We start from the raw sequence: 23,269 nt of genomic DNA on the forward strand, positions 1-23,269 counted from the left end.
CTGGAGGAATTCTGAGCTCACCTGAGATGAAATTTATCATTCATGTCTTCTGCCTCCATGCAAAGATGCTGTTTTGTACATAGGGTGTTTGAGCTCTGTAAAAACTCTGAACACTGAGGGAATCCATTATGTTATGTCTGGCAAAACATAATTTCCTTTTAAACAGTTAAATCACAGGTGGACCAGGTGGATTACAAACACAAAAAGAAGGTAAGAGTAAATACTTGAAAATGTTATACATCCAAAGCAAATAGGCCCCTTCCTAGTACTCTTGGTTCAGAATCACTGTCCCAAGTAGTAATATATTACATCTGAGTTTATTATTTGGGATAGCTAAGCATAATAAGTGTGTTGCTTAGATCTTCCTAGTATCTATTATCCCATCTCATGGAAACATCATCTCAAGTTTTCTTTAATAAGCTATCTCTTTGCTCTGAGTGCAGGTTTGGCATGATCAAGGATTATGGGGGCAGAGTAGTATCAAAATCATAAACAAAGGTGATTCATTTCCAAAAAAGCACTTGGAATTGAGTTTCCAAAGTTCCTGCAGTCTGGATTCTTAGGGTAGACTGGTTCTTACTCTCACCAAGACTTATCCTTCATCATTTCCTCAGCTCATGTGATCTAATCTGTGTCATTCCTTTTTGTTTGCTAAATTTAGCCAGAGTTGTTTTCTGTTGCTTGCGACCAGTGAACCCAACCAGCAAACCACCACGGAAGCCAACAAATCAGATATGTGGGTGAAGGTACCTAAGGTGCACTTTCTAAAATACCTTCAGCCCAGTTAGACTCAGCTAATCTGGATCCTCACTTATCAGAAGATGAAGCAGAGAGATAAAAGGGAATTTTCAAAGCATAAAGTTTGAAGCTAGCCTTCTAATGCTTTCCACCACCTAAAAAAAGCAGTGACACATACAGTCTTCTCTGGTTGGGTCATCGTGGCACATAGGCGGGCAACTGATGCAAAATGCTACTTCAAAGACCCCTTCGATTAATTAATCAATGATTATTTATTGCAAGGCACTGTGCTAGGCACTATGGAGGGTACATGGAAGATAAGACCAAAGTCCCTGCCCTCAAGGAGCTTACAATCTAGTTGGGAAGACAAGGCATAAGTACAAATAAAATTAAGTAACAATACAGGAGTTAAGTTAAAATGCAAGATAACAGTACAAGAGATTTCCAAAAGTAGTACCTGGTTAATTACTAAATGAATCGTAATGACAGGCTTGCAGCTAATTCAGAGGAAGGACATCCTAAGGGCTGAAGTGTGGGAAGACTTCACAGACAGCTGGCGCTGGAGCTATCCTAGGACAGTCAGGAACTGGGTGACAAAGAAGAGTGGGGGGGCATGGCAGGAAGGGTCAGCCAGACGCTCAAAAGGCACAGAGGTGAGATCAAAAGCAAGCAGTGTTTAGGGGCCAGTCAGGGCTCAGAGTAGCTGGGTACAAAGTTAGGTTGTTATTAGATTAAGAAGGGCCTTAAATGATCAAGTTTAGATTTTATCCTTTTAGCAATGGTGTTGAGGAAATCTTAAAACAACAGATACAGCCTTAGGTTAAACATACAAAAGACTTAGCTAATCAAGAGGAATTATTAAAGGTTTGATCTTCAGGATATTTATTGGTGGATTTTGACCCTCTGTGCTTCCAAAGAGGATTTGAAATGGTGTCTTCAGGGTTGTCAATTCCAAAGGAATAGCTCTGGGTCATCTAGCTTTGGATCATGGCCAGAGACTTTTGAGACCCTCTATCATCTCAAATTATAACGAGCACAAGGGTGAGCTAACAAATCCCCTGATAGGCAGGCAGGAAAAATGCTCCCAAAAGACAAGTATCTTTACAAATGACAGAATATTTATTAACAATACCTTTAAAAAAAGATTACATATGCTAGATCACTGGTAAATATCATTTACACTGGGGTTGGGGACTACCTGGGGTGTCATTTTTTTCCATTCATTTTATTGTTTTGTTGATTTTTTTTGTGTGTGTAATTTTAAGTTTTGTTTTATTTTAACATAGAAGTAACCATATCAAACTAAGAAAGGAACACAGCTTGAAATACTGACAATATTTTTTCTGGTTACCGCCCTAGTTTTTACACAAGTGGAATCCTGATTATGACTTTATTGGATAAATATAGCTAGAAGGTTGAAAAGTTAACTTATATTATTTTTAAGCAAAAATGACAAATTACAGGCAAATTTGAGCTCTCTGAGAAAGAAGAAAAGGTGGCAGAGTGTTACATGTGAAAATTTTTATAGAAAATTTCATTGCCTTTTATATGCACTGTTCCACAAGTGTCAGCTTACAAAACCTCCCCCATTATAACAAATAGTTCTTTTCATAAGAATATGTTTTTCTGATATTGTCATTTTCCAATGTGTCATTTTAAGACTTAGAAGGTAAAGCTTATAAAGCAACTAAGCTACCTACTGTAAAACAGGATAATCATCAAGATAACATACAGTTATACTAAAGAGCTTTTATAGTGTCATGAAAAAATTCTTCACGGCAACTATTTGCTGAAATAGGAGAAATTTGCCAAATTCCATACATGATTTTGAGTCAAAAGAAGGGTTCTATTATTAAAGACATACACATATATAAAGAAATTATGAATCTATCAACAGAGAATTACCTGTTTAAAAATGTACATTCAAGACAGATACACTTAAAGATAGTAAAATTATCTTTTAGCCTTTGAAAGACTCGGTTGACTATAGTCACTTTTGGTCTATGTTACTACTGGATATGTAGCTTGAAATTTAATGTCTAAGATAATGCTACTACAAAGACGATGCTAACTTAGTTGAATGAAAAGAAAGTCTTACTGTACAATGCTAATTTCAGGGATGGGAATATTGCACAAGGTACCTCTTGGGCAGTTAGTTTAGGTTTTGAGTTTGCAGCCATTCCTGAAACCATCTTGAGTTGTGTTGAACAACAAAATTCACAACAGGGTGGGAAAATATATTGTACATGTCAAAAGGACTTGATTCAATGCATTAATCATCCAGTGGGTCATTTACATACAGTAGCCTTGAGTTGCAGACCAAATCTTCAGTGGTTCTGCCACTAAATCCTTGTAAAACTGTACAAGTAACTTGTACTTTATTTACCAAGATGAGTTTCAAACTCTTTCTCTAAAGGAAATAGTCTCAAATAATAATTGTATGATTGTGTTGCCCATAGCATTTTACAGCAGAGGAAAAAATTAATATCTACATTTCATGTTAACTTTAAAAAATTCTATAAAACACTAAATATATAATAAAAAATATGCATATAAGGACATATGTAAACTGCTTTGGTAACATCATATTACAGATGTCTTCAGTGCATTGCAGAGTTTCCAAAGAAACTTCAGACAAAGCTAGATTTGCTTTGAGGAAGTACTGTATAATGCCATTCCTAAAGAAGCAAAAAACATTTTTTTTCCAGTAATAAGATGTACTTGAACAACAATATTACTTAGTACTGGGTGTCTTCAAAACAACTAGCTAAATGTTGCTTATATTATAAACAGCAAGTCCTTTAGATAACTTTTGTCATAAACTGGACCTGGCTGTGAGGGAAATCATGATCGTGCTGATGGCTGACAGCGTACATGCATTTGAAGTGGAAGGCCCGGCTCCTCTTGCATAGGCATCTGAAAAGAGAGAATAAATTTACTTGGTATTGCTTCACTCTGGCTATGAGAGAGAGCAAGGCCACAGAGTTTCTGGCAACAACCGAACTGGCTAGATTCTACTGGAAAGAACAATTTCCTAGTGACTTTTTATTTTATTTTATTTTTTTCCTAGTGACTTTTTAATATCAGTTCTATGACTACCTAGCTAGGAGCCTAAGAGTAGGTTATGGGACATCTTTGGACCTACCTCCATTGATGCATTTGCAAAATGAGGATGTCTATATCTAATGTGAGAAGAAACTTCAATATTCCTAATAACTTTACTAATAAATAGTATACCAATGATGCAGCAAAATAAAAGTTGCCGCTCCCTTTTTAACTCTACCTTTACTTTGGGCATAGAGCAAAGGGACACGTGATTCTTGGAAAACCCTTAAACACATCTGGTATTTAACAGATTTACACTATTTAACAGATGAGGAAATTAGGGCCCAGAGAAATATGATAACTTGTCTAAAATCAACCAGTTAGTAAGTAGTTGAATTGGGATTCAAATCATGTCTGTCTAAATATATCCTTTTTTTCCCAACAAAATAATCTCAATCCTTGTAAATAAAACCTTTTCTTATAGGTCTTACATTTTTCATAGTAACAGATTACCAACTGTTATTTGAGATTTCTCTAAGATTCTAAGATCTTTGACCAATAAAATGGACAATCTTTTGAGGGAGAGAACATTTTTCTTTTCAGTTACACCCTTAGCATCTAATATCGATTATATCAATAAAATTGCTTAAGATATGCTTTTGTAATGAATCAAACCAAGAACCACCATTCTAAAAAAAAAAGTCCTTGTAATGATAAGGAAGCATGAAGTCAGATTTAACAGAGTGAGATAAATTAACCCCTAAACAAACCCCAATCTTGTGTTTTTGTGGCTTGGTGATTACTTCTACATCTTTGGTTCCACACTGTGGTTCCCTTTGACAGAATATAGAGCCCCTGCTTTAGTAAGGTATAGAATCCAGTTCTTCCCAGTTTTTTCAAAAGACAAAAATGCTGGGGTACCTGGGTGGTTCAGTTGGTTAAGTGACTGACTCCTGATTTCAGCTCAGGTCATGATCTTGGGGTTGTGAGATGGAGCCCTGCTTGGAGCTCTGGGGTGGGCATGGAGCTTGCTTAACATTTTCTCTTCCTTTCTTCCTCTCCCCCCCCCGCCCCGCCCCCAAAGGACAAAAATGCCTTTAGTGTTTGTGTGGGAAAAAAAAGGTGCAGTAAATATAAACTTCATCTGGAAATTGGCAAATCACTACTGAGTTAGGAGCATGGCTTATAGCTTCAGGGTCCCCAAGAGGTCTTGTCCTATTTGTCAGATGTTAGCACATTCTTATTCAGGGAAAGGTAAAATGACCAATGAACATTTTCTTTTTTTTTTCTTTAATTTTTTATTTATTTATTTATTTATTTATTTATTTATTTATTTATTTATTTATCATTTTCTTTTCTGGCTGGAAGCATCCGAATTTTACAGATACAGTTAAAATTGCTTCGTGGATGCTTTATTGTAACGTGGTATCAGCAAGACATGCTAAACCCTTTCCTTATCTGAAAAATAATGGACACCTAGCAGAGTGTCTGAAAATCAGGATGCTTTGGTGAGAATTTTGCCCATGACTTAAAATATCATGTCTCCACTGATGACTTGAAAATGTGTATCTCCAGCTCCTTATCTCCAGACAGTCAAATTCAAAAGCCAATGAAAATCTACACTTAGATATCTAACTGCAATCTTTTTTTTTTTCATTGCGGTAAAATACACATAACATAAAAGTTACCATTTTAGCTATTTTAAAGTGGACAATTTAGTGGCAGGAAGTATACTATGACATTATTCAACCAGCACCACTATCTAGTTCCAGAACCTTTTCATCACCCCGAGTGGAAACCCACTACCCATTCAGCTGCAACTCATACCACTGGTCAGCCACTACGAGTCACTAAACTGGTTTCTGTCTCTATGGATTTGCTTTTCCTATTTTTTTAATAAATAAAATAATAACAGAATAAAAAAGAGTATGCTGCTGAGATATTTGCAAACATAGTATTTCAAAAACAAGATTGAATATATTTGCTCAAAAAAAGAATATTCTCACATACTGTCCAGTCTTTGTAAACAAAGATAAATAAAATAAATAATAAATAAACCCAGATTTTATAAACAAAATCTTAACTATATAGAGACATGTGTATTTATGTACATGTTACATACACATTCAAAATTAATAGTGTCAAGTTCAAAATATTTTCAGCCACAGACACTGAGTTACATTGTTTGGCTAAAGATAAATTGCTACGGCATTTTAAAGAACCCTTTGCTTTTTTCTCCTGAGTCATGTTTTTAACTATCTAAGCTGTAATTCTGCAGTTATGGTAGATGCAAACCACACATGTCCACATGGGAAAACCTGTGTGATGAATTTGGGGCTGCTTTAATCTTATTTTTGATTGGCAACCGATTAAATTAGTCAAAATTAGTCAAATTATCTTCTTGTGAAACTGCTTGTTGTTAGCAAACATCAGTTGTCTAATGAAAGGGAATAGTACTTCCCATTATGATAGAAGCCTTTCTTTGTGGGCTTCACCTTGTCCAAGCCCAGACTCCTTGGGAAGACTTCAGAGATACATAAGGCAGGGGGAGGGGAAGAAAAAGACGCTCTTACTTGATATCTTTGGAATTCGAATTTGTTCACTGCTGCTGCCATCTCCTCCGTCACTGAATGGCTTTATTTCTATTATATAATCTTCATCAAAAGGCAAAGAAAGCTCCACTGATGTTTTATTTGTCTCAATGACAGATGTGCTGCTTTGTCTGTTCCATCTGTACAAGACCTGGCAATACAGAAAGAACAGGTGTCACCTGCTATCCTTACAAAGGCCCCAAAGATGGAGCACTCATTTTTTTCTCACCTCTGGGCATCAGCAAAATGTGGGAACACTGAGGTTGTCAGGCTGCCCACACATGCTTGGGAGGCTCATTTATAGTAAAGAGCACATCTGCAGTCACCATTTCATTATGAAGAGAGAGTTTGCAGGACCCCGCAGCATGGGGAGAGGGGCAGTATCAGCCGACCAACACACCGTGTGCCTCACATAATCACTAGAAGGCTCAGGTAACACACCTGGAAAATGAACTCCTCTTGGAGGCCATAGAGAGCTCAGTTACACGTGACGGGCTTTGGCATCAGAATCAACTTGACCACTGTGTGGACTGTAGTCCTCTTTATAATCTGAGCTTCACTTTCCTCATCTGTGGATGAGGAAACAGTGACGCCCACCTTGTTGGGATATTTTCAAGATTACATAAGGATTGAACGTAAGTGAAGGACTTGCCTCAAAGGAAGCATGTAAGACATAGTATTTATGACAGCTTAAATGGGACAAGAGACAAACATACTTGGCAAAGGTGAGAAGCACAAGGCAGGAATCATGTATTATTATTATTATTATTGTGAATACTTTGGAGAAAGCACATTTCAGCACAGGGAGAGGATCTCAGAAAGGCAAGGGCAGTAACTCCCTTGTCCTCCCTAGGAATCCCTTTCTGAGCCCTGTGGAAAACAGGGGATATTACGTGTCGATCCCTGTCACTCCAGAAGTGTCTGCAGCTTCAACAGTGCCTCTCATGTTTCCCTTCTTGGCCTCTCCTGGATGGGAGTCTGGGTAGGTGGCTCATTTGATGAGGTACCCAACTATGTCTCCTGAAAACATATCCACCTGCCTGGAACTGCCTATTCCGATTGCCATCACCATCAACTCCAATCAGAATCAAAATATAAAAGCCTGGACAAGTGCATCTGCCTTTTAGGATGTAATAACTGTGATGATAACTATTATACAAATACTTTCTGATGGTGACTATGATCTAGGCATCTTATCGACATCACCATGTTTATCTCTCACAACAGCTGGACAACACAGGCATTATTATTCCTTGCCACAGATGAGAAAAACAGAGGCTGGATGATGTCATAGAGCTGGTAAGTGTCAAGTTGAGCCTCAACTCCTACTCACAATCATCCAATACTTCCAGTTTCTCCTGGTAGTGAGAAGCATAGAGTTGGGTAAGATCAGTGGTTCTCAGCCCTGGCTGTGTGACAAAATCACTTGGGGGACATGTAAAATACTGATGCTCTAGTCCAGTGGTTCTCAACAGGGTAGGAGTAGTGGAAGGGCAATTTTGCTCCTCTCCCCCAGGGGGCACTTGGCAATGTCAGCTGACATTTTTGGTTGTCACAACACATGCTACTGTTTAATGGGTGGGGGCCGAGGATGCTGCAAAACATCCTACAACACAGAGGATAGTCCCTACACTGAGCATCATCCAGCTCAAAATGGTGAAAGTAAGGAGGCTCAGAAAGCCTGCTATGGCTCCACTCCAGAGTTAGACTCCACAGAGGTGGGGTTGAAGCTGTGGTACTTAAAAAAAGAGTCTGATGCAATGTTAATGTGGCTGGAAATCCTGGATTAGATCAGGGATCTAACCTGAGTGTGCATCAGAATTGCCTGGGGTGGGCTTGTCGAAACACAGATCACTGGACCCCACCCCAGAGTTTCCGATTTGGTAGATCTGAAGTTAGACCTGAAAATCTCCATTTCGAACAAGTTGTCAGATAATGCCACTGCCTCTGGTTCAGAAGCCACACTTTCAGAACCATAAGATTAGAGCACATATCAAAATTCTGATCTGCTGAAGTTAAAGACATAAGGCCACTCTAGTATTGCAATAAAAACCAAACACATACTCAAATTCATAAAATTCCCTTAAAACAGTATGGATCCCATTTGTTCCCTGGCATTTCATCACCTTAATTTATATCTCTCTAATACAAGGTGGAAAACACAATTTCCTTAAGGTGGAAAGATTCATAAACGTCCCCCTTCCTTCTCCGGAGCATCAGTTGTATCAAACTCGGCATCCCCTCGTTAACGATCAAGCTCAAATAAATCCTCAGGCACATTCAGGAGTGTCAAAGCGTCTCATCACAGCCCTTCAGGAACATGGGCTGGCTGATGGGATGCAAGGGCACATCTGGCTTTGAGGAATAAATTGCTTCTTTGATTTACCTCTGGTCCTTGCCAGAGCACAGAGAATTCAACCAGTTTCAAATATAAATCCAAAAGAAACACTTCCAGGAAAAAGCAGCCCTGTTATCAGCACCGCTTATCAGTCTTGTAATATTAGGGACTGCGTTGGTAAAACCTGTATTTATACCAAAAACTCGGTTCATCTGATTGACTTGAAGGCTGTGCTTGCATTTCATATAATCCAGGGTAGAAGACAGGGAGGAAGAGTGGATTCATGGGAATAATGATAACAGTAGCAAACATTTTTTAGTACTTACTCTGTGTTTGAACACGGTGTGTTCTTTTTTATTTTTAATGACAAGTAAGAGAAATTTAATTTTTTGTTCTTATCACATTAGACAGTATCAACAACCTGAAATTATTTCAGTTATAGTCTATTTGTTAATGTCCAGGTGAAACATCAAAGTGGAGATGTGTCCGAAGTTATCAAAGTTGACAAGTTTTGCCTTGGGAATCAGTAAGAGTCACTGAAATGGAGCCACGGGATTTCTGATTTTCTCATCAGATGTAGATCAATATTTGCAGTGTCCAGACCATCAGGACCCAAAAAGATAGTGAAGTCGCTGCCTACCAAAGGTGTGATTTCCCTGAACTTCAGTGACTCTTTGGGGATGGTCCTTAGAAGCACAGTCTGTGCTTCTGTTCTTGTAGCTACAGTCCCTGGATATTTCTAACTCACTGAGAGCCCCCCCCTCCCCTGCCATAATCAAGGCTAACAGTAGGACTCTCAGCTACTTTCCCGCAAACTGCATTTTCTCTGCTACTTTGTCCTTCAGGGGACATCCCTGTACACTACAACAAACAAAATTGAGGTGTTTTTATGTTCTATGGCTGTTCCCACTCTTTGGCTACAGCCATCACAGTGGTCTGGCTTTCAAGACCACCACACCACCAGAGAAAGATGAGGCAGGGAGTGGTCTCAGGGTACCTAATTCTGTTATTTTGACCTGTGCTTTGATTCAAACACTATCCATGGAACCTGGCAGAGAACCTCTCCCCACTTCACCAACACAGACATACCCTCTGGAGCTGGAGATGTCCTCCTTATAAGCAATGATAGCTCTGTCACCACCTTCTACCAGGTTATGGGATATGTGGACTCTTTGATGCTGGAGAGCCTCACTATAGTTTTAGAGGAATCTGCCTGACATCTTCAATCAGGCCACCAAACACTATTATGTTTATGTACTAACACCATTACCTCTTGACGTAGGCACTGTTATTATCCTGATTTCAAAAATGAGGGCACTGAGACTTGAAGATGTTAAACAATTTTCCCAGGGTACCATGAATAGAAAAAGGTAGATTTAGCATTCAAACCCAGGCAGTCTGGGTCAACAGGCTATATTCTTAACTCAGCCTGGTTTGTCCATCATCTGTGTGGGAAAACTGTTTCCCCTCTCTGGTCTCTGTCTTTATGCTTGCAAAATAAGGAGGTTAGAGGGTAAAAAAACAATGGCCTGTGGGTCACATCTGGCTTGCATATTTTAACTATTTGGCTCTTGTAGTGCTTATTTTATTTTATTTTATTTTATTTTGAGTTAGATGTCAACATTTAAAACCCTCCAAAAAATTATACTTGAAAAAAATATTGGGTTCTACTGAAAAACTGGAAGATATGGCCCCACTGAAGCCATTGCTTCTTTTGGACAATGAGAAAATCTCTAATTCATCACAGTCCAGTCCCTAATGTTTTCTGTTGTATCACATTGGCATGTGCCCACATTAGGACCTTTGCACATCTCGTTCACTGTGCTTGGAACACTCTTTCCCAGAGAGCTGCCTATCTTTCTCCCTTTTTCATGGCTCAACTGAAATATCTGAGCAAAAGTTCAGAGAAATATGAAGATACAAGAAAATTCCTCCTTTAATGCAGTCCTAAGAGGTTAAGTGACTTACTTAGAGTCACATAGTCAATAGAGGACTAAAATGTGGGTGTCCTATCTCTTAATGCTGTATCCTAGAAGATCCTTCCAGAAGAGTTTGCTCTTTAAAAAAAAGGCCCAGTAGGGATGCCTGGATGGTTCAGTGGTTGAGTGTCTGCCTTTGGCTCAGGTCCTGATCCTGGGGTTCTGGGATTGTGTCCCGCATCAGGCTCCCTGCATGGAGCCTGCTTCTCCCTCTCCCTGTATCTCTGCCTCTCTCTCTCTCTATGTCTCTCATGAATGAATAAATAAAATCTTTAAAAAAAATTATAAAGGCCCAGTAAAAGGTCTGCAGATTAGTTTTTGGGGAATGTTTCTCTGTTGCCATGTGATTTAAAGAAAAGAAAAGGAATCCATGACAGAGAGCATTTTCCTGAATCTTTGTCTAATCATAATACCCAAGGTTCTACCACCAACTATGTGAACTCCCAGTTCCAACTCTGGTTTTATCAACTATTTTCCAACAATCCTGTGCTCTTTAACTGATTCCTGACAGCATTGCCCATCTGCTATTCTCAACATCTCTGTGGAAAAATGCCACAAACCATAGCCTGCAGAATGGTTCTGTTTGGCCTACGTTGCACTGCCTCAAATGTTGCTTAAAAGTAAAATAAAACAAGATATTAACAGCTGCTTTTAATTGTGGTACCAAGGTTATACACATTTTCTTTTCTAGCTCTTTAAATTCAGGCTAATTCCCTGGGATCAGGCCAATGAATCTTCTAAAACTTTCTTGCTCCTTTTTCTCTATAAAAATCTCTCTAGCTCTAGAAACATGAACAAAAATAATTAACCATTAGTAATATTGTTGATTAAAAAAAAGACAACCAGCATAAGCACAAAACAAAGCTGACAGGAGAAATGGTAAAAAAAAAAAAAAATGTGGTTTTGTGAGTTTTTGAAGACACAACCACAGGTTTTCCAACAATTTCTGATTGGCTCTGCCTGATTTCAAAGTTTAGGCAATTTTCTACATCCAGCCTATTACCACAAACTATTTATAAAACTCAGAGCACACTCTCTGGGGACATAGAGGCCTAGAGGGGTTGCAGGACGTCATCAGGGAAAGTGAGAACATAGTTCATATGATTTCCTGAGAAGAGACTGTTCTCACTAACAGCAGGATTAGGGACCTCTGCAAAAAAGAAATTACCCACTTTGTATCCTTTTACTTCCGACTCATTATCTAGGGCCTTCACTTGATCCCAATTCAGGATAATTTTGGAGTCCGATGAATTCCATATGATGTTTCCGGGGGGTTGACTTGGTGCTATAAAAAAATTAAGATATACGAAGTCACAGATTATTAAGTCTCAATGGATTCTGAGGAATATCTCCTTACTAGAATTCAAGAGTGGAGGCAATTTAATGGGCTATTGCACTAATATGTGTCTTCAAGGTCACTAAAATCTGACGAGATACAGCATTGCAAATGGAAAAAGATTCAGTTGGTCGCCTAACATTTATATCTAAAAGAAGTAGCCCTTCCCGGTGAGGAGAAAAACATTTATCTTTCTGTCCTCTGGAGCAATGAATTTTGCATGGTATTCGGAAAGGTTCAGTTAAAATACTAAGGTAAATTTGAATCCACATAATGATACCAATTAGTATGCAAATGATCGCTGGGAGGTGGGGATGAGGAAATGAACCGGGGATATGTCTGATGAATCCCTAAAATATTTCTGAGCAAGGATGTTCTTACGTGGCTTTCTGGTTGTCACATTGACCGTTGCACTGGACGGGCCTGTCCCCGCAGTATTATATGCCTTGACAGCTAAATGATACAGCGCGCTGCCTTTTAAATTGGTGATTTTTGTTGATGTCTGATTTCCAATTGTTCGTATTTTTCTAGCATTTTCTTCCTTGTCATCATGTCTCCAGTATTTAACCTGAGAAAATAAAAAGGAAAACCTTGGAAATTATACCTATTGGGGATATTTCCAATGTCATTAGCTGATTTATTTTAAAAAATGCAGATTTTTTCATGGAATTAATTTTTTATACCCACTCATAAGTGGAGCCAAGGGCTTGGTATGCTCTGAGAACTTATCCACAATATGAAGGAAAAGGATGTTCTTAGCTTCATAGTGAGATGGAAAATTGGCACAACCATTGTTAGCTATTTCTCACTTGTCCCCCACATTTATTTTGAGCCCAAGTGATACTGCGTGTGTCAAAAGTCAAAGCTCCTTTTGCTAACCACTGATAAATGCTCAGACCTGCATATATTTTGAAAAACATTTCTCGAGAGTAACAGAGAAAGGGTGATCTCATAGTGGAATGTTAGTGCTTCAATTAATGTCTACTAGAAGCCATTGTTCTCTGAAAGACATGCCTCTAACTGGGAATCTGAATCTTTTTCTTAATAGAGTGTGCCTTGAAGGTCTCGGTGAGGGGTAGACCTTTCCCAGACCCATTATTGTCCATATCTCTTGTTTACCTCATAGCCTTGTATCCGTCCTCTATTCTTCTCCATGGGGGAGGCCCAGAAAACTTCGATATCTGTGGCAGACAGACTTCTGGCAAAGATGCTGGCTGGTGGTTTGGTGGGTTCTACAGATGAGTATAGAAAAAGTAATTATTCTATCAGGTGCATCAGGATAGGCTTCTAGATACTGGTATTATAAGGAGCAAATAATCCATGGTTATATAACAGCCCTTAGTGATTATGACCCTAACCATCATTTTATAGAGGAGTCATGGTTAATAGCTGGAAGGGAGTGGAGATAGAGAAGGTAAAGACAAAGTGTTTGGCTACTAAATTTGGGGGTAGGTGGAAAGGAAGTAATCCAGGACCGCTTAAATTTAAGCACCAAGTTTTTATAGCTAGCAATTTCATTCGTATGCATCCTTCTTAATTAGCATTTGTCATAGGTGAGAGTCCTAGTTACTGGATTATGGAAATAAGAGCATAAGAGCAAAAGAAAGCTAACTGGCTTGACTAAAAGTCAGGAGAGTCAAGTGACAGTTCAATCCTAAAATCATGAATATCTCCAAACTGAACAAATATCAAATGTATAGGCAGCATAAATCATACCTTCTTCTGCAGAATAGACTACTGTGGTAGGACTGAATGGGCCTTCTCCTTTATTGTTGAAGACGCCCACTTTAACCTCAAAGGGAGAGAAGGGGCGCACGCTCTCATTCCTGAACACATATCTGGAAGCATCAGCTGATGCCAGCACTGTCAGCATCCAGATCATTTTGCCATAGGGCCGGAAGGCCACCACATAGCCAAAGCCTCTGCCATTCTGTAATTCCTCAGGGACCGTCTGGGAAAGAAGGGAGATAGTCTTCAGAAACCACAGCAGTTTGATTCAAATGCTAAAATTGTTTTATTTCACCCTACCACCCAACATTCTTATATGCATTCTTCCCCACCTATCTTACTTTGGGTTTTCTCGAAAGACTAAGGTTTGGGGCTTGCCATCAGTCTATGTTAGCTATGGATGAGGCACTGAAGTAGGGTTAAACAAAGAAAGAAACAAAACCCAATGAAAATCTGCAGTGGAGAGCATGGCTTCTTGATGTGGGAGACCCAGCTCTGAAGTTCTCAAAAATGACTATGAAATTCACTGGATAGCCGATCTAGAAACCAAAAATGCAACACGTACCATCCAATATGAATTTTTCCCTAGTGCCAAACAGACAAAAGATCTCATTGAAGAAGACCATCTTGACTCAGGCAAGATCTTTCCCCTCAGAACTGAGGAGTTAAGCTGGAGGGGGTAATTTCTCTCACTGCTGGGGCTTTAGTTAAATAAGATTTTAACTTCAAGAACTACTGTCTGAAATCTTTCAAAAGCATTAAGAACCCTTTTTAAAACTCTAATCTCCTCTTTCAAAATCAACTTTTAATAAATTGGTGACTAACCTACCTCTAAGTTTTTTTTTTTTTTAAATACCTCATAGAAGAAGGCTCTAGAAGCAAAGCCAATTGCCAGGAAATTGTGCTGGCACACTGAATCTACTGCTGGCAGAGGTTTTAAATCAATTGGCCATGCATCAATTCAGGAAGAAATGAAAACTGGTTTTCTTTGAACCAGTCTTCATGGATATATGTATATGTATATATATATATATATTTATGTTTTCTTGTGTTGTCTTCCATTTCATGATTGTTTTTTCTGTGATGAGTCAAATTAAAACCTAATTCAACAATTGATGGGCAAGCACCATCTTTTCTTGCTACCTATTAACTATGTGACAGGGAGTATTTGCACTCAAATTTTAGCTCTTAAAAACACAGTAGAAAACTTCTCAGATTTGTTTAACATAGAGGGAAAAAAATAAAATAGCCCAGACTAATATATGTTCCTTTTGTTCCATGATTCATTTACCTCCCAAGTTATAACCAGTTCAGATTTGCTGCCTCCACCACCACTGACGTTAGCTGGGGTCACTTCGGGGACTGTGCAGAAACAAAAAACAAGTCATGTCAGGTGGTAAAAGCAAATGAGGGGCAGGAAGGTTGTCTGGCTAAAGTGACTCACTTTAAACAAATACGCTGATAAACATATCTTTGTCTTTTGAGGTCAGAAACAGTGTGGTCATGGGGCCCAAAGCGTCGGCTTACAGAAGTGAAATGTAGCAAGGAAATTGCTATTAGTTACCTGATTCCCATTCAACAAGGTACACAAGGTATGTGACAAGTCTGCCCAATTGTTGAGCTCCATCCCTAGAGGCCGAAGTTCAGTGGTTTGAAAGGACTGAAGTTCTGGTTCTAATGCTTGGATAGGCGTTTATTAACCATGCGGTGGTACACAAAAGACAGGACAATACACACTCTGCCCGTGCAGAGTTTACAATCTTGTTGAAGGCAGAGAGCACATGCAGAACAATTACAGAGGAATGTTGACAATAAACAACAATACGGTGCAGACAGAATGAAGTGCGGTGGCGTTCTGAAGTAGCAGGCTGCTCAGAGTAGGGTTGGGCTAATGGCTTCTCGGAGGAAGGTGAGTTTTGAGCTGGGTGCTGAAGGAAGTGGTGGACATAGGTTGACCCCTGGCTCACTGTGCTTAACCTCTTTGATCCCCAGATTTCTCTGTAAAAGAGGGGAGATTATGCTAGCTTCCTTCTCAGGACTGCTGAGAGGAATCAATTAAATGACAGTTTTGGAGGGGGAAAAGAAAGAATGGGGATTAGCGACGTGATCATCATGTAAATGGAAAACTCCAGACAGAATTTAAAAATTGGTGACTGGGTGTGTTCCCTCGGTTAGAGATAATGAAATCAATCTAGAGGGTTTCTGTCCAAGAGTAGGGTCAGAGTTCCCTTCTGCTTAGGAACCTTCAACAAACATCGGGCCCTATTACAGCTGGGGACTCTACAGAGCCCCACACATAATGTAGGCCTCCCACTGCACGAGAGAAGGAAATGTACAACTGACATAGGTGCAGGTTTTCTCTCCCTGTGCTCATGCAAGCTGTGAACACAGAGGGTCCTGCTAAATTGCTGACTGGGCTTGTATGAATTAGCAGGATGTTCTGCATTTTAGCTTCTGGGCATGGTTGATACTCTAAGAAAATCTTACTGAACATTTCTGAAGAATTGATTATTTGTGACGAGTGATTTCTGTGTGTTGATTTCATTTGAAATGTGGGTGTGCGTATTAAAAAAATAATTCCTGGTTGGAGAATCTTGGTGACAAATGAACCAACAAAGAAAGTGCTGGCGTTTGAAAGACGAAGCACACGGTGTCTCTCTTTGTACAAGGTGACCCAGGGAAGAGTGAGAACTGAACTAAGCTGAGCATCTACTGGCCTGATTTCTGATCATTATAACCATTCAAGGGGCAGGGGGTGCTGATGCAGAGCTTCATTAGGGCTTAAAGTAGGAAGAATTCAAAGCCTTTTCCTGAGAAATAATAGCCACCAGCACAGACTCTCTGTGTCCTGGCTGCTACTCACGAGCCTCTTCTGTCCTCCTTTTCTCTGAGGGCCGGCTGGGTTCCCCAATCCCAATCACGTTGGCAGCAACTGTGCGAAATTCATACTCAACCCACGGGTTCAAACCCACAACGGTCGCTGTGAATGTCTTCCCATCAATCAGTTCTGGGACTGAAAGACATCAGAAGGTGGGGATGTTTTACGGGATTCCATGTTAAGCAGATAGGAACTTCCATCCATCACCATCACCATTACGGTGTGCAGGGCACTGTAGGTGGCCTGAGAGTAGTTGCACAACAGCTGTTACAGGGAAGCAATCCCAGAACTCCCTTTGCTAAACTAACAAGTTTCTAATCAGGTATGAGACGATGACATTAGGGTCTTCAAGGCCTCAAAGCACTTGACTGTAATCATTACTGCTATCACCTGATACATTTTTCAGCATTTATTGCACAGTGTTGGGCACACTGATTTTTTTTTTTAAAGATTTTATTTATTCATGAGAGACACAGGGAGAGAGAGAGGAAGAGACACAGGCAGAGGGAGAAGCAGGCTCCATGCAGGGAGGCCGATGTGGGACTCAATCCTGGGTCTCCAGGATCATGCCCAGGGCTGAAGCCTGCGCTAAATTGCTGAGCCACCCAGGCTGCCCCACACTGATTAATTTTTACAACTATTCTATGAGTAAATTAAAATTACTTTGTTTTTATTGATGAGGAAAATGGGCCTTATAAAGGTTAAGTTACTAACCCAAGATTGCACTGGATCTGCATCTTCGTCAAACTGTGTGGTCCAAGTTCTATAACTCATCATAATGAAGTTAACAATATTACAAAGCTATACTACTACTGACAGTGAACTCTACTAACATATCTCAAGAAAGAATCTGAAAACATAAAAGGAAAGGCCATGGAGAACACAAAAAAGGGAGTCAGAGAAGTAGAATTTGACAGTATCCACCCAGCAGTATTTGGAGAAGGGCTCCTTGCCAAGAGGACATGGCCCACTATTTGGTGCCATAAGCGAAGAAGCTGTGGACATTGCCTCTATGCTCACTGAACAACTTTTTAAACCAGTTATCATAAAGATTCTCCATGCAATGGGTGCCTACCTCTACCTCAGTCAGTAGAGCATGCAACTGTTGATCTCAGGGTTGTAAGTTCAAGCCCCATATTGGGCTAGAGCTTACTAAAAAAAAAAACAAAACAAAACAATTAAAAATAAAGTAGCCCCATAGTGGGCTGGAGCTTACTAAAAAAAAATAATAACAAATAAAAATAAAGTAAAAATAAATATTTCCTACGTAGCCCAGAACTCTGAAAGGGAGATCAACTTTGACAAAGCTGAGGCCATCATACAGGTGACTAGGGTTCAGTGGCTGCCAGCCTCCCTAGGCCACAACTAACACAGTCCTAACTTCCAAAGGTAAAGAGTGTGGGGCTTTGGAGTCAGACCATCTGTATTCTAAACCCAAATCCATGCTTAGTAGCCCAATGACCTTGGGCACGTTACTTAATCTTTCCATGCCTTGGTTTCCCTACCAAACATTGAGGTTAATAACAATATCTATTCATAGTACTGTTGAGAAAATCCAAAAAAAGGACTTAGCAGAACATATAGCACATATCAAGGGCTCAGCAAATTCTAGTAATTTTTTAAAAAAGATTTTATTTATTCATTCATGAGAGACAGAGAGAGAGAGAGAGGCAGAGATATAGAGGGAGAAGCAGACTTCCTGTGGGGAGCCCGATGTGGGACTCGATCTCAGGACCCTGGGATCACGACCTGAGTCAGAGACAGATGCTCAATCTCTGAGCCACCCAGGTGTCCCTCCTTTCGTTCATTATATTTATGTAGTACTTCCTGTTTTTAAAAAAGTTTCACAATCGTTTCTCTTTGGGTCATAAACAATTCTTATCATGCCCATTTAACAGCCGAGGAAAACGCAACTGTATAGCGATCTACCAAGTAGCAGAGTCAGGACTGCATGATCCCCTAACTTCCAGCTTTTTCCTATCTTTCCTTCCTAAGCACTCTTGTGACTCAGAAGAAAGTCAGAGATTGAACTGGAAACACAGAAACCCATTTCTGAGGTTGGATAAACTGATGTGAAAAACAAACGAGGTTGTTAAAATCAGTATGATTCACCTGAGTTGCGCAGAACTAGGCCTATCGCTCCATGTATTTCTACCTCAAAACATCAAGGTATGGCCATCTCACATAGTTTTTAATATAACAAAATCTCATGCCTCTTCATTTCCAAACTCAACCATCTAAAAAAAAAATGGATAGCAAGTCAAGAGGCTCCAGGCAGTCCTTAGTTATTGATTTCTTGAGAGCAGTAAATAAACTTTATAAAGGCTATGTAGACTAGTATAATTCTTTGCTTCTCAAAGTGTATCATCAGTAATACACAGATAATTTTAGGTAATATGCAGATTGATGCATTTTATTTTTACAACTAATGTGTTTTAATATATATGTTAAGAAAAAAATATAACCAACATACAGACCTAGCATTTCATAAGACATTATTGTTTAGGACAAGTTAAAAAACAAACATGTGTTGAGATAAAGAAAACTATTAAAGAAATGATGGTACCGTTGACTGAGGCTTAGGAAATACTGCCATAATGTATCATTCATAGCTGTATCTGATGGGAATCTAGCTGGCCCTTGGTTTCTACCACAGTGCTTTGTCCACTATGCTGACTTTCAGAAGCCCCTGTGAGACACTACCCGCAGGCATCCAGTATGGTACCTGTATTGACTGCTTGCCAGCCCACGGAGAACGGAGTCCTGGCTTGAATAACATACATGGTGATGGGGCTGTGGTTGTCAGGTCCGGGTCTCCAGGAGAGCTGAGCGGTAGTATCTGTAATTTCATCTATGGTCACACCCTCTGGGGGTCCTGGAGGGCCTGTGAATGAGCAAGACCCTCAGAAATGGAGCAGTGTGTTCACATGTCCAAGCAAGTGATTGCTTTATTGAATGCAATGCTGATCCATTCAACCATTTATTCACCCATTCACAGATTCATCATTTGTCAATTCCTTTTTGGATACCTATTGGGTGCCCAGAATTATTCTAGGTTTTGAAACTACAGAGATGAATGAGACATGGACACTTCTTTCTAGGGGCTCTCTATGTAATTAGAAAAAAAATAGGTAAACAAAGCATTAAAATAGAATATTGGTTCCAAATGCTAGGAGAGAATATTGGGGTATCACAAAAGCCCACATTCACCATATTTACAGGTTTCTGGTATAAGTCAGGCAGTGTTATCTATGGATAGAAAAGGGATAAATGGAGATGAAAGCCTTTTAGAAATGGTCATTTCTACCGTTTAGAACGTGGATTTGATCAGAACTGGCATGAGAACATTGGTGGTCACAATGCTGCTCCATACATTCCTGCTACACTGTAACTACCAACCTCATGCCTGCCCCATGTCATATGCAAACACACACTTGTACACAAGGGAGCTTCTGTGAAAATGGCCAGTGCTCAAGAGTCACAGGATTGTCGCTTCTCCAACTTCAACTTCAGAACTAGGCTAGAGTCTAAAGACCCTCATTTGCAGTTTCTATAAGTCATACCTGTATTTTTCTACTTTCTGATGTTCACTGTTTCTGCCCATGTATTTAAATCATTGAAATGAGAGGAAATCAGTTTTAAATGAAGGTTTGGAAATCATAAATAGAAGATGGAAAGCAGTAGGTTAACAACATAGAAAGACAACCCAAGCAAAGCCCCAAAGCTGTCTTAGATTCCAACAGGAAAAGCTCTTACCAGGCAGTTAAATGCACTTGCAGCAAACCACAACTGACCATTTCAGGAGGGAAGGTGGTTGGTGAAGGAGACATGATGACAAACTTCATGTCCCTGAGACAGGAATAAGGAGATAGTCCTAGGAGGACTTTGCTGAGCCCCACATAGCAGGCAAGTGTACTGCTATGTACTACTGGGCCATGTTGCTGGTCAGGGAAGAAAGAGACATCTAGCAGACTGGTGAAAAGTTAATTGTAATTTCCTAAAGTAAGACTTTGTTCTGAGATTCACTCCTGTACCCTTCATAGGATGCCCTAAATTTCTCTTTCTTTTTTTAAAAAATCATTTTTATATACCCACAGGTGAAACTAAATTTATCTTCTCCCTCCTACTCCTGAATGAAAGGTCTGGAAATCTGTATGCTGAAATTGATTAATTTTCCATGGTGACATTTCAGCATGCCAGTCTAATGCCACCTGGATAGAGCCGAGGCAAACTTTAGTCTTTGCAACCCCGATTAATCAGATAAAGTCTAGAAGACTGCATCATCTTCTTTTTTCTCACTAGCCTTCTCACCCTAGATTCCCACCCCCAACCCTCATATGGATGCTCTTTCAATGGTCAAAGTACAAGTAGAAAAATGTTCCCCTCCAAACTCCTCAATGAATTATATAGATAGGAAGTATCTGAGCCCACTGTTAGCAGCCAAGTAAAGGAAAATGAAGGAGTGGTATGAATTTGGCCACTGGAGGTAAAATGCTACTTTCACAACTTTGTTTGCTCTGTATGCTCCTGCCAGCCACCACACCAGTGTATAGATATGACCTCACAGAATGTTTACCAACTTTGTCTTGGGGAAGTTGGGTCCCTCTTTCAAAATGAGATAATGAGCCAATGTTTGTCCTCTAAACAAAATGTTCACATGGTCAGGGCTCACAGATGTTTTTGTCAAGGCAATAGAAGAGAGAATGTTGGTGTGAGACCAGTGCCTCTGTTTCTCTCCCTGTGAAGAAGGGCCTTTCCATCTGCCATTAGCATGCTATTGACTAAATAAAGTAGAGATCAAGGAAGCTGGAGCCAACACTCAAAGCTTTACCAGTTTCCAATACAAAAATCTCTTACAGGGCAGTGAAATACATTTCTGCGTCCTCTCTGTAATATGCAGAAAAGCTGCAAGGGCAGAGTCAGAGGAAATAAAACGAAAGATTATGGTTTAAAATGGCATATTAATTTATTGGCCTTATTAACTGATTAGACTAGATTTTCTTTTAGACAGAGTTTGCAAATTCCTCTTGGTATTTAATGTTATTTTCTGTGAAATGAAGTATACAATATCATTTAAGAACTTCAAGTATTACTGATTTAAATATTTATTAGTCTAATTTATTGGTGTTTAAACTGCTGATCTGAACATTATCCTAATTAAATAGAGGATAAATTTTCAGCAACAGAATTCTTTTGTCCCCAGGGGGAGAACAGACCAGCTCTCATGTATTTTAAAATGGAAATAAACATGTTTCCTTAAGTTATTCAATGGGTAGCTCAACCCAGGTTGAACGTTTTTTTTTTTCTCTTATCTGGCTCTTATCTGTACTATTACTGAAAGGTTTTTGTAGGCAATTTAAAGGGAAACGAAAGCAGATGGGATGGAAAAACTATTTTTCTTTAACTTCTCTTGACTATGAGTTTAAGTTGCTAACTCCCACACATCTCCTCCTTCAGGTTATGCCTAGAGGGCACAGCAACACTTACGTTGCTTCCAATAATACCTTGTTCTCCCTGAACTCAGATTCACCCTGCCTCCATACCTAATTTCCCTTGGAGTTCTGTATTCTTGCACTCAAGGTTCTGCTGGCTGAAGACTCCTAGACACCAATGGTTAGGGTTCAGATGAAGGAGGTGCTGGCCAAGAGATTATTTTGATGTTCTGATTTGGCTTCACTTTTAACACTCAGAAAAGCCCCAAGCATACATCAGTTTGATTCTGGTACATACACTGGTCCCTGAAGGTTTTAATTTCAATAGAAAAATAGTTTTCAAACTCCATTTACTGTTGCTTTATAAATTGACTTCATGGGGCTCAGCCAGGGCCTCTGTAGCCATTAGGTTGAAGTTAGACCATGTTAGTAGGACTCAAGAAAAATCTCACAAATGTCAGTCTGTACATCAACTGCCAGCTTATTTACTACCTCCTAGGCAGTCAGGAAGTGTTTCCCTCTAAAGCCATATTTTAAGAACTGGACAGAACTATATTAACTTTAGGGAAAAAAGGGAACTGGGAAAAACTGGTGATTTTTCTGAAGCCACCGTTCTATCAGTACCCTAAATCACTAATTTGGCTTAGCCCAGATGAAACATCAAAAGGCACAGTTTGATCCTTCTTTAAACTATTTGCTTTTGTTAATCCAAAATTATTCTAGAAGGTCATATCAACTCCAGTAGCCATAAATCCAGGCACTCGGGGCACTCACAGCACTTACAGGAGTTATTTTCAGTACAGAGTAACCGGATTTGCTCTGCACTTTCTGGTGATCCCCCCTATGAGAAACAGATACACACAGAACTTCTGTAGGCCGCTAACCACTGTTTACAATGTTCAGCTTCTATATGAATTTCTTCCATAATTCTGAACTGGTGACATTTTTAGAAATCTGTGCAGGAGTAGATACCACAAACGTCTTTCAAGAACAGAAACCAAAATTCCCATACCTCTTACAATCAGGTCTGCAGCAGCAGACAGCTTGTCTACACTTGTTTGGACCATGCAGACGTATTTCCCAGCATGCTTCAGTTGGATGTTTCGGATCATCAAATCACCAGCTGAATCCTGCTGATAAAGTAGGGGAAAGTGGCTACAATTACTTTTTAATGAGCTCTAAATATCATTATCACATGAAGGAC

General features: G+C 39.6%; 2 protein-coding genes across 14 annotated transcripts in view; one reads left to right on the plus strand and one right to left on the minus strand.

The window, feature by feature from the left end:
- Positions 1–23,269, plus strand: part of IL5RA (interleukin 5 receptor subunit alpha) — a 70,463-nt gene that overhangs the window by 44,888 nt on the left and 2,306 nt on the right. Inside the window, exon 12 of the mRNA XM_077858033.1 lies at positions 7,602–7,673. Coding sequence (XP_077714159.1) covers positions 7,602–7,640 — 39 coding nt within the window. The 3' untranslated portion in view covers positions 7,641–7,673. The remainder of the gene's footprint in view (positions 1–7,601; positions 7,674–23,269) is intronic.
- The window catches only part of CNTN4 (contactin 4), a 927,650-nt gene continuing 906,215 nt past the window's right edge, over positions 1,835–23,269 (minus strand). For 12 of the 13 annotated variants that reach the window (XM_077858022.1, XM_077858031.1, XM_077858026.1 and 9 more), the window contains 10 exons: positions 23,078–23,198; positions 19,359–19,517; positions 16,619–16,768; positions 15,047–15,117; positions 13,744–13,978; positions 13,147–13,259; positions 12,409–12,595; positions 11,864–11,976; positions 6,357–6,525; positions 1,835–3,654 (listed from right to left, as the gene is read on the minus strand). In XM_077858022.1, coding sequence (XP_077714148.1) covers positions 3,554–3,654; positions 6,357–6,525; positions 11,864–11,976; positions 12,409–12,595; positions 13,147–13,259; positions 13,744–13,978; positions 15,047–15,117; positions 16,619–16,768; positions 19,359–19,517; positions 23,078–23,198 — 1,419 coding nt within the window. In that variant the 3' untranslated portion in view covers positions 1,835–3,553. The remainder of the gene's footprint in view (positions 3,655–6,356; positions 6,526–11,863; positions 11,977–12,408; positions 12,596–13,146; positions 13,260–13,743; positions 13,979–15,046; positions 15,118–16,618; positions 16,769–19,358; positions 19,518–23,077; positions 23,199–23,269) is intronic. The other variant, XM_077858030.1, reaches the window with a different exon arrangement.

Source organism: Canis aureus, chromosome 19 (genome assembly GCF_053574225.1).
Source record: "Canis aureus isolate CA01 chromosome 19, VMU_Caureus_v.1.0, whole genome shotgun sequence".
Classification (NCBI taxonomy): Eukaryota; Metazoa; Chordata; class Mammalia; order Carnivora; family Canidae; genus Canis; species Canis aureus.